Raw genomic sequence first — 18,708 nt, 5'->3', positions numbered from 1 at the left:
GGCAGTGGCTCTCCAGGGTTTCCAACAGGAGTCTTTTCCAGCCCTACTTATTTATTTTTCCTTTATTTATTTCAATAAGATTACAGCAGTGTGTATGACATAATCAAGGATAACAATTATATATGTGTATATAACTGGAAAAGAAAGGAAAGGGGGGGGAATCCCTTAAGCATAACTTTAACATAATAAAATACAACCCACCAAGGGGGAAGGGAGGGAAGGGGGGTGGAACCACCTTCTTCTATCTCTCTCTTTCCCACCCCCCAAAAACATATTCATTAAAATTCGACTAAATTGCTGAAAATTCCTCTTCTAGACCTACTTGAAGATGCCAGGGAGTAAACCTGGGGTTTTCTGTGCGTAAGCACACACTCTTATCATTGAGCTATACTCCCATCCCCTAAAGGGAACATTTTACAGCAGACTGTGCTCACATGTAGTCACCCATCCAAATGCAAATCAGGGTAGATTGTTTTAATAAAGGTGACAGTTCATGCTTAGTACTGCAAGACCAGCTCTCCTTCCCAAACTGCGTGACTTGATGAAAATTAATGCATCTTCAATGGTGTCTGCAGAATCTGGGCCTAATTCTTTTTATTCAGATAATTTTGTTTTAAACGCTTCAGATTAGTTTGAGAAAATATTGAGCAGCATCCAGACTAATGCTTCTCTCACATTAGGAGGTTGCCTGTGCACAGCCATTTTTCTTGATCCCTCTTCCCCTCAGCTACCTTAACTTTTGATGCCCCTTGAAAATACATTCATCAAGACATACATTGGCACAGAGGGAAACGGGGGATCAGGAAAAATTGGTATATGTGGGCAACGTTCTAATGCAAGAGCAGTGTTAGTCTGGATACTGCTCACTGTTGTTTCAACCTAAGTCCAAGAAAATTTCTCCAAACAAACACAGTTCTTCAATAAAGCAAATGCAGCTAGTCATGCTTATAATTAAGCCAGTCCATGCATGCTATTATGGATCAGGGCCTATCAAGTCATGCTTCTTGGTCCTTCCAATTCATTTTATTTTACACAGTCCTTTTAATCTGATGGTGTAATGATTTCATTGGCTCATTGAAGTATTAATAATTGTGGCTATTTCTGTGAACACATCTGTATGATAAATGCATTATAAGGATTCAAATAATAAAATTACTTTTCCTCCAAACATCATTCCTCTTTTAGATGTTTTTTAAATAAGCGAGGCAAACACTGAAATTGGTTGATTTTAATAAATATGTAAATTCATTTTAATAAATAGAGTATCATTGAAATTCATTTTAATAATACGGTACAATGGGATCTCATTTTAGAAGCAACTGTGTGGCTTGCTGAAATTTTTACCTGATGGAAAGCTGAGTGATATTTTTTCCATTTGCATTTTGCAGGACAGATCAGAGTGCATTCATTTCACCCAAAGAGGCTAATGAACATCTGCAGAGCTTCACTGAGGTAAGTCTATCAAAATTCTAGACATTTAGTGTAGGCTGCTGCAGCCATCTTTATTTAAGCCAGTAAAGAGAAATTCAGTGCTGGTCCACACATCTATGTTCCTCGATGAATCAAACAATAACCTGCATACAAGAATGCGGTTGGATAGAGACACTCTTTGCACAAACCTGGAGATAAACATTGCTGCTCTTGGTCACGCTTCTGTAGCTAATTTCAAATAGACACGACAGCAAATTAGTGTTGAGATGGCCTGATTGTTATGTGGGAAATTATGCACCATGCCAGTCATACATATCCATATCATGTGCTGCCATACCTACGTTGTGACCTGCAAATTAATGAACTATTGGAACTTGCTTTTGGCTCTGGTTTTGTTTTGAAAACAGAAATGTCTTTGAAACCTGGAAGCGAATGTCACTTTGAACATTTTCTCAGGGTCCTTGGGTGGGTGGGTGGGTGGGTGCTGGAGTCTTTGTTATGTTGAGAGGAAGATGTGAATATGTTATGTACTGATTAACAGTGAGGGTAGAAGAACAAAAGAGGTGAATCTGGAACAAAAGGGAATCAACATTTATGACTAGCAGAATAATAGATAGGATCAAAACAGGTCTCTGGAGAGTAAAACAGAAGTCTTTTGATGATGATAAGCTTGCCCACTTGGTCAAACAATGGGCAGCCTTTGGCCAAGTGGAGATAATTGAGTGAATATATGCATCGGAGAGATCATAATAGGCATTGTATTGTTGTCCTGGGGGAATGAGTTGCACCATGAAGCTGGTTGATTAAAGGCATATCTGCATAGTGAGCATGCTGGGTACCAGATTCAGCACTGTGAGAAACGTGGAAAGCAGGTCTGATTAAGCATGGGAGAATCTTATTCCACAGTTGCCCTGCTTGTAATGCAACTGGAGTGGAGGACAGACATGGGCCAAGGGGTTTGGGCCATGAGGATTGCAGGGTGTGCACTGGATACACATTGCTTCATTAGCACCCCGCAAAACCTGTGTTCTACATGAAAAGAGTCCCTATGGCACTGTGAAATGTTTTTGTAAGCCCTGTGTACAATAAGAAGAAAACCAAAGTTTTGTAGTAACTTGAATTCTGTGTCAGGAAAGGATGAATAGTGCCCAACTTGTATAAATAATGTAGGTTACGAACATTTTGCATACATATGCTTTTTTTTTGGTATCTGCTTGTGCTAGTTGTGAAGAGGAGTACAAGGGTATCCTAGGGCACTGAAACGTGATACGTCATTAGTGGAAGGCTTGCTCTGCCTCCTTCTCTAGCAAAATTTAGATTTTGCAAGCATTGCCTGCACAGTTTTAAATTCATATCTGTGGCTTTAAGGGTTGGAAATTTGTAGGCTTGTGTATTTTTATTTTTATTGTAAGAGAAAACTGAGATCCATAGGGCCAAACTAGATGTTTGGCTAAATATGGTGTTAAGAAGCATGCCTAAAAGCAGACACTCCCCTTGTTAAACCAAAGCAGTCACCAGGAGTCTGATCCTGATTAGGACCATGGTGAATGTTTGTGCTCTTTTGCCACTGAAATATTTCCCCTACTGAAGCAGTGGTTTTCTTCTCAAGTTCTTAATTATTGCAAAGAACCTCTTTAGGGGAGAGATTTTCAACAGGAAAATGGTTCAAAGGGAAGCTCCCCTCTCTTCCTGTGCATAACTGTCCCAATCAGGATTAGGCCCCTGTTAAAGTAAAGTGTGCTGTCATGTCAATTTCGACTCCTGGCACCCACAGAGCCCTGTGGGGGTTTTTTTTTGGTAGGATACAGGAGGGGTTTACCATTGCCTCCTCCCACGCAGTATGAGATGATGCCTTTCAGCATCTTCCTATATCACTGCTGCCCGATATAGTACTAGCGGGGATTCGAACTGGCAACCTTCTGCTTGTTAGTCAAGCATTTCCCCGGTGTGCCATTAGGTGGCCCCTATTGCTGCTTTTAAATCCAAGAAGCACTTCTGCTTTTAAGCAGAGTTGTTGTGTTTGTTTAGCCCATAGACTGCTTCATTGTCTATCTAGTACCAGTGTCTCCCTTCCACCTCCTGTCTGATGTCCCCTTGTTTAACTTCAGAACAGAGAGAGTGGAAGATTGTAGCCATCCTTTTCCCTCTTTGTGCCCCCCCCCCCCGGGTGGCTCCCTTCCTCTGCTCTGGAGACCCAACGGTTAGCTCTGCCTTTCTTCTACACCAGTGACTCCTTTGCTACCTTCAAATAGCTTTTGACAGTGTCGGCATTCATGTGTTTGTGCAAGCAGTGCTTCTACACCTGGTCTTCTGGGACCCTGTAGAGCGGCATTCCCAGCTGGCAATGCCACTCACCCAGCTTCTGCTGATGACCGCAGTGATCTTGTCTCTCTCTGCTCCTTCCTCCCCTTGGCCCCAATTGCCCTCCTGCTGTGGACCAAGCCACGGGGTCATGTCGGGTAAGTTGGGGGCACCCCAACAACCAGTTTCTGTACTTGTGTGTGGTGTGATGGCAGAATATACCTAGCCCTGATGCTACCGCCTCTGCACACAATATTGTTTTGTACGCTTTTGAGCAGGATGAGGCATCGCAGATGAAATATAGGTTCTGACGTGGGTTAACAAGATTTTCCAGTCTTTTCTTTCAAGGGCCCTCACTTGTAGTTACGTATACAGCTGCATCTCTTCCTGGTTAGGTGGTTTCTTATTTAGATCAGCCACTCTGTTCAGGCTGCCATTGACTGGGATCAGTAGTCTAAGTCCAACAATGTTATAGTCTAAATAAGCTGTCACCTCGTCGGAAGAAACATGTGCTGTGGCTCAGACTGGTGACAGCAACTCATTGAGTTGCGGACAGCTGTCCCAAGATGTGCAGGGGGAATGCACAAACAATTGAGATGAGTTCCTTTGCACATTCTCACCAGGAGAACTTTAGCAAAACTTGAAGATTTGGTGACTCACATATGAAGAGTTAGACTCCTCTGCTAACTGAGGAAAGAGACAACTTTTTAAAGTGGTGATTCTCTCTATTTAGCAGGTGGAGAGCAACTGGCCCTCTCCATCCCGAGCAGAGCGTCCCTCCAGTGGCTGTTGCTGGTGTCTGTCTTATGTTTCTTTTTAAGATTGTGAGCCCTTTGCGGTCAGGGTGTCAGGGAGCCATTGTATTTCTTTATTTATATCGATGTAAAGTGCTTTGGGAACGTCTGTTGAAAAGCAGTATATAAACATTCTTCATATTCATAAGAAGCCATGGTATGGCAGTAGGTTGGGTTGGACGTTGCCTTCTTAATGGTGGCAGTTTAAAAACCTGAATATATGGACTGCTGGCAAGAGGGTCGGGTGGCTAATTAAATCACACACACACACACACACACACACACACACACACACAGAGTTGTGCGTATTTCTTAAGATCTTGAAGAGAGTTCTAAAAACTTGGTTTCTGCCTATAAAAGTGAGTTCACAAGGTCCCAGCAGGCTCTCAGATGCTCCTCCATGGTTACGAACCAGAACCATGCAGGGCCAGATTATGCTAGTGCGGGGCCTGTAGCATATGTTATAAAGGGGCCCTAAATTTTAAAAAAATGCACATAAATATTAAAACATAAATTATTTACTTGAATAGTAAAGTAATTCAATTTTTTAATTCGCTATATTTTGGAGTATGAGAGACCAAGCCACAAACGCACGCTTATTACAACAGTGAACATTTATATACCGTTTTTCAATCAAAAATCTCAAAGTGGTTTATATAGAAAAAAGTAGATAGATGATTCTCTGTCTCCAAAGGGCTCACACTCTAAAAAGAAAAATGTGGTAGGTACCAGCAACGGCCACTGGACAAATGCTGTGCTGGGCCTTCTCTTAAAAGGCACATGTAGCCAAAAGGGATTTTTTATCTAACATGGACCAAATAAAAAAGGGAGCGTTTTAACTTTAATTCCCAGTTGGAAGCCGGGTGTGCGGGGCCCTCAAAAACGCGGGGCCCATAGCAAATGCTACATTTGCTACTATGTTAATCTGCCATAGGAACCATGGTGAGGTCTATGCAGATATAAGGGTGGGGTTATGGAAATAGCTGCATACTTGATTTTCAGTGCCTTCCATTAAGTTTTATGGGACAAAATAAGGACTTTTAGTGGGCTAGTTTGGATGTTATGTGGAGCCAGGATTAAATCCTGGCTTTGTGCAATGTCCCTGAGCCTTGATAGCAGGCGTGTAGCTATAATTGAGCAGATGGGCTCAAAGAACCTGGGCCCCCCAGCTCCTGAGGGCTTCCTAGCTCCACCCCTCCCTATTTTCTTCATTATCTCCCTCATTCTGAGGGGCCACCGAGGAGAGGGGTGAACACAGGCCCCCTCTCCCCTAGCTACGCCCCTGCTTGATAGCATGCATTCCCCCTTCCCTGCCTGCAGGCGAATCTGATCAATCTCAGGTTCAGATCCTAATTTGTTTTGAAACGCTGCCCTAATAGACTAGGATAGCTTGGTTTTGACAAAATGAATGACCTTGGCTTGTTCTTAACCAGAACAAAAAGTAGTGTACTCTTGCATGGGCAGGAGAAAGGAGAACGCACACCAGCATTGTGCAAATCCAGAATCCGCATTAAATCTGAACTGGCCCACTGTATCTCTGTGTGTTTTGTGTACAGATCGATTTCATCTTCCAAAGGTTCTTACGGTATACAGGCCTTTCCTTCTCATTTATCACGATGATGGGCATTTCTACTAGTAAATTAGGAAAAGCACCTATGATCAGCATGCCATGCACCCCCAAAATGAATTTTACATAGCTGGTTCGGCTGCGGCCCATAAGAAGACAAACGTGGGTCTGTGCTTTATCACTCTGTTGAGTTGCTCCTGACACAAAGCAAATGGCTAACTGAAAATGACAGTGCTTTTTCGTTTTTCTTCCACCTTAGCAGATGTTGACAGTTCCCTTGTTTATCACATTCTGAAAACACATAATTTTTTTTCTGGATAAGTAGAAATAGGCAAGGATGTGTTCTCTTTTATTTGTCCCCCCGCCCGCCCCCCAGCTCAGTGACACTTAAATACACTCTAATTCTACTCCCTTCTTTTGAATTGGTGCTTCTTTTGAAAGGATGCTAAAGCCTTTATGTCTAGGCTAGTGTAAGAAATGGCGTTCCCCTAGATATTTATTTCAGTGTCCTTTAGCTTTATTAAAAGCATTTTATTATTACTTTAGGTTAAATGGTTCCTGAGGTCTTTCAAAAGACTGCTGTGTCAAGTGTGAATTTAAAAGAGGCAGCATGGATCTGGGTGCTTTTCACACAGCAGGCTTTACCGCAAGTTTACTGTGAGGTTTTACTGCGAGTTTGAAATTGCCCCCCCAAACTGATGCAAAAAGCGGATTTTCTTTTTACCCTGGATATTATTATTTTTATTATTATTTTTACATTTATAGCCCGCTCTTCCTCCAAGGAGCCCAGAGCGGTGTACTACATACTTGAGTTTCTCTTTCACAACAACCCTGTGAAGTAGGTTAGGCTGAGAGAGAAGTGACTGGCCCAGAGTCACCCAGCTAGTTTCATGGCTGAATGGGGATTTGAACTTGGGTCTCCCCGGTCCTAGTCCAGCACTCTAACCACTACACCACGCTGGATATAAATCAGGCTACACTCCAATGCACAGTGAAAAACCCGAATCGTATGTGAAGTGCTCCCCGATAGCTTGCAGGGACTTCGTGGTAAATCTGGCCAATGTGTGAATCCACACCCTCCATTCTGGAAGAGATGTGAGCTAAAAGCCCTGTGTGGAAAATGCTCAAGTGAACTTTGCGATAGTGTGGATTTAAATTCTAGCTCCTCCATGGACTTTTAGGATGGTATTGAATTGGTCACTGCTACCTCTTGTTCTGGGTAACATTATATGTTTAATGGGCATATGAACAACATAGCTAGCAGAGTGGGTTGTAAGAATGAATTAGATAAATGTATGTATGTCCCTGAGCATTTGAGATAGAGCATGCTATCTGTATACTATTTCCAAAAGTGCTGAAATGTGGGATCCTTAGAGATGGAGAACTGGAGTGTCTGTGGGCAAGTGAGAGGTACTGGCAGATTTGGGGTGACCCGCAGATATGTCAGTGTTCAAAAAACCTGAAAAAAAAAACAAAGGGGGCCAAAACCCATCCAAACTGCTCCTGTCTTAGTCAATGGGATGGAATGTTTGTGAGCTCCGACAGTTAACAGAGAAGCAGGCAGTAGGAGGTAATGGAACTCAGTGGCGAGTTATGGGAGGAGGGCTTGAATAAAAAGAGTGGAAAATTTATAGCTTGAAGTAAACTTCCTCAAGACAATCACAAGCCCTTCAGCTTCTCAGGGGGAAAGGTGTGTGAAACACTTTTGTTTTCTCACTAGCCCTTTCACAGCTCTGTGTTTCTGAGGGGGAAGGAGCCTGAAAAGGAGCTGGGACTGAGCACGAGCCCCACCACCACAAAAACCACCTGGAAAACAGAAAAAAAAGTTGCATATGAAGTAAGGCCCAAGTTAGAGCAGGCACTCCTGTCTTTGTTGCTAAAGTTTGTGATTCATCATGCTCAGTCATAGGCTCAAATACATACCAGGGATATACTGCTGCATCCGCCACCTAATAGTTCACCATGGGAAACACCTATATCGGGCATCAGTGATAAAGGAAGATGCTGAAAGGCATCATCTCAGTCTGTGTGGGAGGAGGCAATGGCAAACCTCTCCTGTATTCTACCAAAGACAAACACAGGGCTCTGTGGCCGCCAGGAATCGACACCAACTCGACGGCACACTTTACTTTACTGCTGCATCATTCCGTTGCAGGTCCACTCTTGTAAATCTAAATCTTCTAAAAGCCAGCTCTTGGTATTGTCACTCTCTCATGGAGCAAACAGAAATTGGATGGGGCAATTTTGATTGTAAAAAAATGACATGGGGAGGGGGATGGAGGGAAGGTTCAACACCTCCTCCCTGGCATTGCTGCTCCAATCACATTGGCAGTCTTCAGGGCTACATTTCATGAAACAAGTTGTTCTAGTAAGAACTAATCTGCCTACTTTCCTTTCGCTATCCCTATAACTGGACTAAATTTGGTCCAAATCAGTTAGGTAGTTCACAAGTTAGCCCACTTGCACCTCAAACGTTCATGTGTCTGCCATCTTGAATTGGGGTGGATGACATCATCACAAACTATGCCACTGAGGTGTCCCTATGTGTCCTTACAACTGTACCCAATTTAGTTCCTGTTGGTCTAGGCATTGCAACGTTGATGCTGGACACACACACACGGACGGAATGCCAGGTGATCTCATAAGCCTACTGGAAAGTAGGCTAAAAAAGAAAACACTGTGAGAGCCAGTCTTGGATCTTCCTTGTAAATCAGAGTTTTGGTGCTGAATTATTAACGTCTGAACTAGGGATACAAGAAAGATTGTGGTAACTATGCTCATTACTAAAAAAAAACCCCAACCGTCTGTGAGTGCTCCTGCCATCTGGAATACAATAAGATATAGACCTTTCAGGGTCATATGCTATATGTTAAGATGAATGTGTGATTTGGCTCTCTGTGTGTGTTAGGGATGTGCACAAAACCGGTTTTGCTGGTTGAGTTTGATTTTGGCCCGGCTCAGTTCAGTTTTGGTTTGGTTGAGCCAAACCTGGTTTGAGTTCAGATTGAACCTGTTTGACCAACTCAGAGCTATATATACAATACCGGGGAGGGTATATAGGGCGGGAATAAGCACAAGCTGCAGCTGTGGTGGCGACCACAGAAGTGGGGTGTGGGGTGGGGGCTGCAGTAGTGGCAGCGGCTCCCCACCTACCCTCGTAGGCCTCCCCCTGAGTAGCCCAGGAAACCCAGTTGGTGTCTTCTCTGGCCTGGTTCTGGCCCCTGTGCATGTGCAGGGCCATTTTAGTGACCTCCACACATGCGCAGAAGCCATTTGCATGACCACACAGTTTGCATGGTCATGCAAATGGCCTCTGTGCATGTGTGGATGTCACTAAAATGGTCCCTGTGTGTGTGCAGACAGGGCTGGTGCTACCATTAGACCAACTAGGCAGCCGCCTAGGGCGCAGACCTCAGAGGGGTGCAGAGTGTAGAGTGTCAATGTGTTAAGAGTGTGAGAAACCAGAATAATGAGTAGAAATAAGAGGAAAAAACCAGTTCATTGTTTTCAACACTAACAATACTGTTAAACTTAATTTATAAATTATAAAGAAAAAATCTACTGAAAATGTACTTAAGGCCTGCAAGGATTTGGAAAAATTATTGATGGATAATGGAAACAAAGCTATTGATGCTGAAGATCTGTGTTGTGAACTTATAGCAATGGCTCGAAGGCTTCCAAAGTCTATGCAGCCACAAGGAGTACTTCTCTTCATACTACAACAAAAACTCCTGGATAATGTACCTCATGTTTCTGTTGCTCTAAGGATCCTTTTCACATTCCCAGTATCAGTGGCAAGTGGTGAACGTAGTTTCTCAAAGCTCAAACTTATAAAAACTTACATATGCTCAACAATGTTGCAAAATAGACTAATTGGCTTGGCAATGATATCAATTGAACATGAACAGGCATCAGCACTTGATCTGATTGAATTGGTGAGAAAATTTGCAAAGGAAAAGGCACGCAAAGTGAGGTTTTGATGTGGTGTTGAGGGTTGTGTTGCCTTTGGAGGAGGCATGCGCTCTACCAAGTGCCCTTCTAGTTCAAAATGATTTATGTGCCAAAATATTTTCTTTTGTATTTGAGAAAGATAATCAAAAGTTGATGTATTACCTATTCTTGCAATTTAAAATAAATTTAGCAGTTTCAAGTTTTGTGCTTTTAATTTTTTCTACAAAACATCTGTTTTTGAAAATTGAAGTTGAAATTTTTTTGGGGGGGATGCAAGTACTTAGCCTTGCCTAGGGCACAAAGTAGTCTGGCAGCAGCCCTGTGTGCAGAGGCCCAAACCAGGCCAGAGAAGACCCAAACCAGGCCTCTGCCAGCCTGGGCTACTCAGAGGGAGGCCGGCAGGTGTGAGGGAAGCCGCACTAGCTGCGGCTTGTACTTGTGAGTACAGATGTACTCCCCTCCTGCCCCCTCCATACTTAGGACAGCTCCCCTGCCCTTGTACTGGTAAATGGGGAATCCTCTTGGGATTCTCCTTTACCAGTATAGATCTGAACTGGCTTGGTTCAAACTGCTCCCAGTTTGATTCTAACTCAGACTGGCCAGGGCTGCTCCACTTCGACCCTGAACCCGTTGAGCCAAGCTGGTTCGACCTCGAGCCCAGCTCGAACTGAGCTGGCTCGCACACCCTGCGTGTGTCTCTGCCATGGTGCACAGGGAAGGGTATTTAACACTTTTCCTTTGCAATGAGCTTCTAATTCTTGCTTCCATCCCCTGCAAAGCTACTATTAGCCTTGGGAGGGAAACTCTTATGGGTGTTAATGGGAGCTTCCCTCTCCAAGCTAATAGCAGCTTTGAGGAAGCAAGCATTTTTGTCAGGACAGAGGTTTGAGGGGCAAGGGTTAAATATCCGTTCTCTGTGCAGTGTGGTCTTGATCCTGATTCCTCCTCTTCTATGGCTGCTGTTTCATTTTTAAAATCCACACTTGCAGGGCAAAACTACACGTTTAAGGCCACGTGTTGCCATTGGTTGTAATGTGGCTTGCTTTTTGTTCACACAAAAAAGAGCACTTTGTTATGGGGGTTATAAAAATGTACTATTAAACCATCTTTAGTTCTTCTAATTGTAATAGTAGTTGCAGTTTTCTGAGTGGCTCCACTGTGTGCATATATTGCAGTGCTCATAAGAGCGGACCACTTGCATGAGCAGTTATATATACACCATGAGAACCAGCGTGGTGTAGTGGTTAGAGTGCTGGACTAGGACTGGGGAGACCCGAGTTCATATCCGCATGCAGCCATGAGACTTGCTGGGTGACTCTGGGCCAGTCACTCCTCTCTCAGCCTAACCTACTTCACAGGGTTGTTGTGAGGAGAAACCTAAGTATGTAGTACACCGCTCTGGGCTCTTTGGAGAAAAAGCGGGATATAAAATGTAAATAATAATAATAATATATTGGGATTGGCTGTCTACAGTAACATCTGCCCTGGGTCTAAGATACTAAGCACCTCCCAGCTTCCTCCTGTCATGGGTCTCTTTCTGTGTGAAGTTGTTGCAGAACAGAAGAGAGGGGGAAGAGAGGGCAGAAATTCCTCGTCTTTTGCAAGGTTATCCTTCAGAACATGTTTCTCCCACCTTCTGATAACACTTTATTAGAGTCCCCTTAAATATACTGTTGATAAAAATAAAACAGAAGATTTCTGTCTTAACTGCCCATAATTATCTGTAGGTCATGCCAAGTAATTAACAAGGTCCTTTAAAAAAAAAGTCAATCTATTTTTTCTTATTTTTATTTCAGAAATGTTCAGGAGTATCTGACAATCTGCTGGCCTCCTACTTTCACCAGATGGGAAAAATATATTTAAAGCTCATGAATGTTTTAAAAAGGGTATATTACAGCATCAGTATTTCTAACAGCGGTGACCATTTTTAACACCTCAGTCTTGCTTGAGTGGTTTTGTAATGTGGTTCAAATGAGGGTTGGTGGTTAATTATAGGACAAATATATATGGATGGAACAAAGATAAATGAATGGTTTCTAAATTAAAGAGTGCATTTTCCTCCTGATGGAGGAAAATGGACACCGCACACCAGGACCAAGAAGACCTTGAGACTCAGATGGGAAGCTTCTTATCCATTTCCTGTTACAAGGGGAGCCAGTGGCTGATCCCACGGGATGGTGGTTGTCCAGGGTCTGGAGGCTCAAAAGGCTCCTGTGCAACAGGCTGCCACAATGGGAAGGCAGAGCTTCCGCTCAGGCAGAACATGACAGGCCGCACTTGCGCTGGAGGACTGTGGGGGCAGCCCCCTCCCCCACCTTTCCAGGGGCTATTTGAAAATCTGTGTGACCTGAGAAGAAGGTCAGGGAATTCACCCCGTTCAGTGCTGAATGGTGGTCTGAGACAACTCGGTTGTATCTCTCATAATTTTTTGTTTTGTTCCTTTAATATTTAAAATGGTAAACTTCAAGGCAGTTTATAAATGCAGCCAGTATTTCACCTCATGAACAAGCTATGGTGAGAAGTACTTGGAGGTAGCTCTGCTTTGAAGGAAGATGAGGGGACTGATTTTAGATGCCATTAAAAGAGGTGGAGCGGGAGGTGGATGGGCCTGGACAGAATCAGCTAGGTTTTCCTGTACCAATTTTGCTAAAATGAGCTGGACCACAAGAGCTGGGAGTGGAAGGGTGCCATTTGCGTTTTCTTAGACATCAAAATATCCTCAGTAGTGCTGCCAGACGGTGGGATAAGGGACTGGATATGTCTCTTTCTCCCAGTGAAAGATACCTGATGCAGTGTTCTCCATAGCAAGGCCTAGTAGCCAGGGCAGCTCCCCTCGGCCCTAAGCGCAGCTTCCTGACAAATGGTTGATTCGGTCTGTGTGGAACTTCAGCCAAAGCTGAGTACTCTCACAACCCCTCAGGCCCTGGATGGAGATGACATTCCCATCACACAGTGGGAAATGACGTCCTCACCACACAGCCGTTCTCTTTAAGGGAAACAAAGGCAGTGTGGCCTTTCCCAGCACTTTCCCCACAGAGCTCTTTGGGGAAAGTGCTGGGAAAGGCTACACTTCCTAGTGCACACCTTCCAAGATGGTGTTGGCGCTCAGCAAGGCTTTGTTTCTCTTAAAAGGAAAAGCATTCACACTATTTCCTACTGAGTGAAGGGCAGTGGGAAATAGCTGCCATGTTGAAAGTCTTTTCACCAGAGTGGCCCCCGCTTAACAGTAATGAAGATCACTGACCTAATGCTTTGAAAGCACCATTTGGTCATAGAATTGCAATTCTGTGCAATTGTCGCCCCTGACAAAGGTGTCACTGAAATGCCTTTGCTATTTGGTTATCTTGGTCCTTCTGACCTTCTCTCTCTCCTTTTTTTGCTATTGGACAGTGCAATAAGTATGACTGCAGTGCAGGTTCTCTGAATGAAGGATGTGCAGCAGCATTTGGTGGACTGGACCTATTAGGAAGAATGTTTCTTTCCTATGTTTAACCAACCTGGCTTATTGGTCTAGAATAGTGTGAGTATGTATCAGTTGGGGGACACCTATGTGATGTGAAGTCTCCTGGGAGCCTGAAGTTCCCTCTTGCATACAAAGCTTCCTGTTGTGCCTCTCCATGAATTGCTGTTCTGTCTGGGCCTTCTTCCATCAGCCTCAGCTGGGAAGGGAGGGATTTCTGCCATGGCTCTGCATAGGACTGGGGAGACCTGAGCTTGAGTCCACATTCAGCCACGAAGCTTGTTGACTCAGCCAATCCAGATGTAGACACACAGTGGAATTATCTGCTCTGAGAAGAGGCACTCCCAGAACAATGACTCATGCTGAAAATCAGAAAGCAAACTCCAGTGAGGCAGGTCTTACTCTTGCACGTTCTGAAAGTAAGCCTTTTTAAATGTGCCTTCAGTTTTTTATTAAGAAAAATGTGTGTGTCAGCTATCAGAATTCTAAGTAACACTGGTCTAGGATGTGGTTCTGGCTTAGGCCGCGAGAGGTCCTGGGTTTAAATCCAAGGCAAACCTTGGATTTGTGTATAGTTCTTATAGGAAAGAGCTACAGTTAGTGAATGGAGCATATCCTTTGCTTGTAAGAGAGATCTGATTGATTCCCCCCCCCCCCCCGCCGCCGCTAATTGCTTATCCCTAGTTTAAAATCAAATTTGAACTTGGAGGTGGACAGACATTTTTGGAGCAATGCTAATTTGTGCCAGGCCTTAAAGGCCTTAGCAGTTGCAGGCTCCCTGCCAGATAATGCCTTATTAATTTGTCTTGGATTCTTGTATCTGTAGACATTATGGAGTTCCACTGCCTTCTGTGCTGTCTTGTAGGGAAACATGTACATTGAACATGGAGGGCATGCAGATGCACTCGTTCCCCCCACCCCGGTCAGGTGGTTTTTAATCCTGTGTGAACATTTACATTGTGGCAAGATTTTAGTGTCAGATTGTGTGGGTGGAATATTACACTCTGTATTCAAGGCAGAAATGAGAAATGGATCAAGCGTGAAGCCGTAGCTGGAGGAGCCACTGAGAGATAAACAGCCTTGCCCTCATTGATTTGTTTGCAGTGAGTGACAAAGATCTGTTAATTTTGCCTGGCACTTGTTGGGAAATGAAAAGGATGCCCTTTGCATACCCGCAATAACCTCCACACATGAAACCTTTCCTTACCAAAGCCAACAAAAAGGAAGTTAAATAATAATAATAATTTTGAGTAGGACTGAGACTTTCACCCTTTGCTTGCTTCAGTATATTGCTCAATATGCTGTGAAGAGGGATTTCATTCTCTTTTTTCCTGAATGGTAAACTGGGAGGGGCATAATGCCAGCAGGTCCTGCTTATTGGCACAGCCAATGAAATTCCTACCTAGCATTTTGCTCTGAGACCCAAGAACAAAGCTGCCGGCTTCTCAGATTGGCTTTCTAGAACAAATACTCTTTTGCTGATGATATTATCCTTCCTCTGTGTCATAAATAATCCAGATCAGTTAGTTAAATGGAGGATGTGAAGATGCGTAAGCCGAGTGGCGTGTCTGAGCTCTTAATGCACCTCTCGTGAGCTGTGAGCAAGAGCATCCTTTTCTGCAGACACTGCTAATGGCCTCAAGGAACTGTGGATTAATCTCTGTATTTTTCTCACTCTATATCTAGCCCAATGTTCTGTTTTTGCCTGCAGAATTCTTTGTTGAAGCTGCAAGCCCTTGAAACTGACCTCTGCTCTGCGTTTTTGCCAACCCAGGAAGAAACTCCTCAGCTGCCAGCTTCAAAAGATCCAGTCACTTCGTCAATCCAAAACAGTGTGCAAGTTGATGGGGACAGCTGTGGAGGTAAGAGGGTCTTCATTAATGGCATGTCCTCATTTCTCATTGCCAAGGCAGCTCAGTGGCTTGCAACTTGACCTTGTAAATTTGCAGTCTTCTCCAAAAGAGAGCTGGATGAAAGTATACTTTCGGTGCACAAGGGCTGTGGAAACTTGGACGACAATGAAGAAAATGTAAGAAGCTGTTCTGCTCTATCAAGATCCACATACATATTAATTGCTTTGGGGGAGGACGATTTGTTAAAAAGGCTTGATTCCTTCATTTTCACATGCAGTTATTCTTGTAGGTTTCAACAGTTTTGTTTCTGATGACTTTTTGTAGTTAGAACTGTGCTCATGTGTTATTTTTCAGGCTTTGTCTTTCTTCACTATGCCCTTTGCCAGGCTAGTGTTCCTTTTATACGGCTATTGATTTTAATTTATTGCCTCAGTGGAGAGAGTGAGTCTGAAAAACTGCATGTTAATTTAAATCAAGAATGACTGCCTTGTTTATCAAGCATATTATTATATATCCCTCTCTCGCCCCCCTTCTCCTCCTCCATGTTCACTGGAAAATCAGTTGTAGGAAATAAATGGATTCAAGGCTTGGGATTCTTTTCTGTCAATCCGGAGCTTGTAATCACACAGATGGCATGAGCTGGATTTCTGGGTTGAGGCGGAAGGGAAATTGCTGTGTATGAAAAATAGGTCAGAGTTAACAAGACTAATATAGCAAGTAGATGAGTTGCAGGCCAGCTTAAATTTGTAGATTGTGTGTGGCTCCATTAAGGCAAGTGGGTCAGTATTACATGGCCTAATCTCAAGGTAATTGTTATGGATAAATAAAGTGACTGTAGTAGAGTGGCTTATTTTAAAAGCTTTTTTCGTTACCATTTTTCAAAATCTAATCTCTCTCCCTCCCTCCCTCCCTCCCTTTTCTGTGAGTCTTTTTGATTAATTTGGCAATTCTGTTTTTACAATGCATTCCACATCTTAAAGTCAGTGGTGCAAAAACTCTGTGACTTCTAATGGATAGAGCTTGCATCATTAGACATGCCCCAGTTAAATAAAAGAATACAAAATACATTCAGTTGGTATCCCATTTTATCCTAAAGGTTTGGGGTGAGTGTGTCTTAAAATGTATAAAAGAGACCATAAAACATTTTGCTTTCAAAACCAGTCCTGAGTGATAAAATGGAGTTCAGATAAAGAGGAAACAAATGGAAAGGGTAGACTTTGTACTTGCACCCTTGGATTGTGGCTATAGGACATAAGATGCCTATGTCTTCAGTACATTTGTTAACTGTCCTTCAGCATAAGTTCCAAGGTAGCATGCAATTAAAGATAAAGGACATACAATTGATAAAGTATCATGAAACCGCAGAAACAGCAGTTATAATCTGACAATAAAACCAACAGAACCATAAAATGACAACTTACATCGGCTAATTCACTTGTTGCTTGGGCAAATAGAGTCTTTGCTAATGCCAAAAGGACATCAAGGTTTGTGCCAGGCAAGCTTCTCTGGGGAGGATATTCCAGATATGGCCACCATGACTGAAACCATTCTCTTTACAGTCACCACCTGCCTAGCCTCAGATGAAGGGGGAACTTGGAGAAGAGCTTCAGTTGATGAATGTAGAGTCCAGGCAGGATTGTATGACAGAAGGCAGTCACTCTTCAGATATACCATAGTAAATTAAGCTCCCCTTCCATCTAAAGTCAAGTCTTGCACGGATAGCTCAGACTTGCTTCAGATGTTACCAGAACAAAATGGCAACCATTGAAACACTTTCCAGGAACTATGTAGAGGACACCTAATCATGAGGGGAAATGCTTGTTTAGATTGTTCAGGCAATCTGAACCACAACTGTGAAACTGGTGGGCAGTGGGCAAAATGGACCAAGGGTATAGACTGGATAAAGCAAGAGATTACTGCAGCCCACAAGGCTTGGGGGTCACACTTTGAGTAAGTGTGAATAAGCTCTTAACATAGTCTCCCTTGGCTACAGTTACATCAATAGGTAGTTGAGGCTCTTTAGCTGTACATTCAGGGGCACTCTTTGGACTGGACTTCTGGTCCGAAGCACGGCCCTCCGCGCACTGGGTAGGTGGGGCCTCCAAATGACTCTCGGGAATGCTCCACATCAGTGCAGCCCACCTGCTGCCCGATCTCCTGTTGTGCAGCAGGGGTTGGGGCTGAGACCCAAGCGGGCCTGGCTGCCTGAGGCTAGTGGCGGTGGCTAAGGCACTGGGCCTGGCTGGATCAGTCCTGGCCACTCACGCCTGCGCAGTGCAACTCACAAGTGTCGCAAGCTTCTGAAGACACATATTTGTGATGTTCGCACCTGAACAGTGTGACTCACGAGCATCACAAATATGTGATGTCATGTGCTTGCTTGTGAGTTGCACTGTGCAGACATGAGCGTCGCAAATATGTGATGTCATGTGCTTGCAGTGTTCTCAAGTCACACTACGCAGGCATGAATGGCCAGGCCCAGTCCGGCCAGAACTGATGTCACTGCCTTAGTTGTCACTGCCTTGGAAGCCCATACTGCTCAGCAAGTGCAGTGGGGTGAGCACGGCTGCAGGGAGGCCCCCTGGCCCCAAGATATTTGGAGGTGCAGGTCAGTGGGAGGTATCTTCTGAATGTTTTAATCCCCCCCCCCCACAAGATTTCCCTAAAGCAGGGGGAGGGGCTTGAGGGGTGGTAGGGTGGGCTCATTGGGGGGAAGGGCCTCCAAAGCCCTCTAGGTTTTGGCTTCAAAAATGTCTAGGTGTGCCACTGTGTACATTGACAGCATTTGCCCCCATTAGGGATGTGTGAGCCAACTTGATGTCAAGCCGGCTTGCATACGACTCAGCCCGGCTCAGCTCAAGGTCAAGCTGAATCCATTGGACTGGTCCAGGTGTTTTTTAAAACAATTAAAAAATGGAGGACTTACTGCCATTGTGTAGCATCGGGGCTGCTGCTGCGGGGGATTTCTGGTGGTTCCTCCACCCCCCGCCAGCCTCCCCCAGTCTCAAATGAGCCGTCTCGGCTTGTTTTGAGCCTCTCTGCACTGGCCACTCAAATGGCCAGTGTGCATGTGCATCAGCCTCTAAAATGGCCACCACCAGCACAGAGTGGCCCGAAACAGCTCATCTGAGACTGGGAGGAGGACGCTGGGGGTGGGGGAACTGCCAGAGAGCCCTGCAGCTGCGGCAGCACCCCCCAAGGCCCCACAATGGTGGTCAGTCCACCATATTTACACACACACCCGAGCCAGGCCCAAACCGGTTTGGACTCGAGGCGGACCGGGCCTGGTTCTAGTGTGCTCAAAACCAAATCAGACCCAGTTCAGCTCAAGTCTGGTTCTATTCGAGCCGA

General features: G+C 44.3%; 1 protein-coding gene across 8 annotated transcripts in view; it reads left to right on the top strand.

Moving 5' to 3' along the window:
* Positions 1-18,708, top strand: part of FAM13C (family with sequence similarity 13 member C) — a 103,178-nt gene that overhangs the window by 38,190 nt on the left and 46,280 nt on the right. For 7 of the 8 annotated variants that reach the window (XR_008320310.1, XM_053312769.1, XM_053312773.1 and 4 more), the window contains 2 exons: positions 1,389-1,452; positions 15,216-15,366. Coding sequence is in view for 7 of the 8 variants with exons in the window: in XM_053312769.1 (XP_053168744.1) it covers positions 1,389-1,452; positions 15,216-15,366 (215 nt within the window). In the remaining variant the exon portion in view is untranslated. The remainder of the gene's footprint in view (positions 1-1,388; positions 1,453-15,215; positions 15,367-18,708) is intronic. The other variant, XM_053312771.1, reaches the window with a different exon arrangement.

The sequence above is a fragment of the Hemicordylus capensis genome, chromosome 3 (genome assembly GCF_027244095.1).
Source record: "Hemicordylus capensis ecotype Gifberg chromosome 3, rHemCap1.1.pri, whole genome shotgun sequence".
Lineage (NCBI taxonomy): Eukaryota > Metazoa > Chordata > Lepidosauria > Squamata > Cordylidae > Hemicordylus > Hemicordylus capensis.
This window is presented reverse-complemented; position numbering and strand designations above follow the sequence as displayed.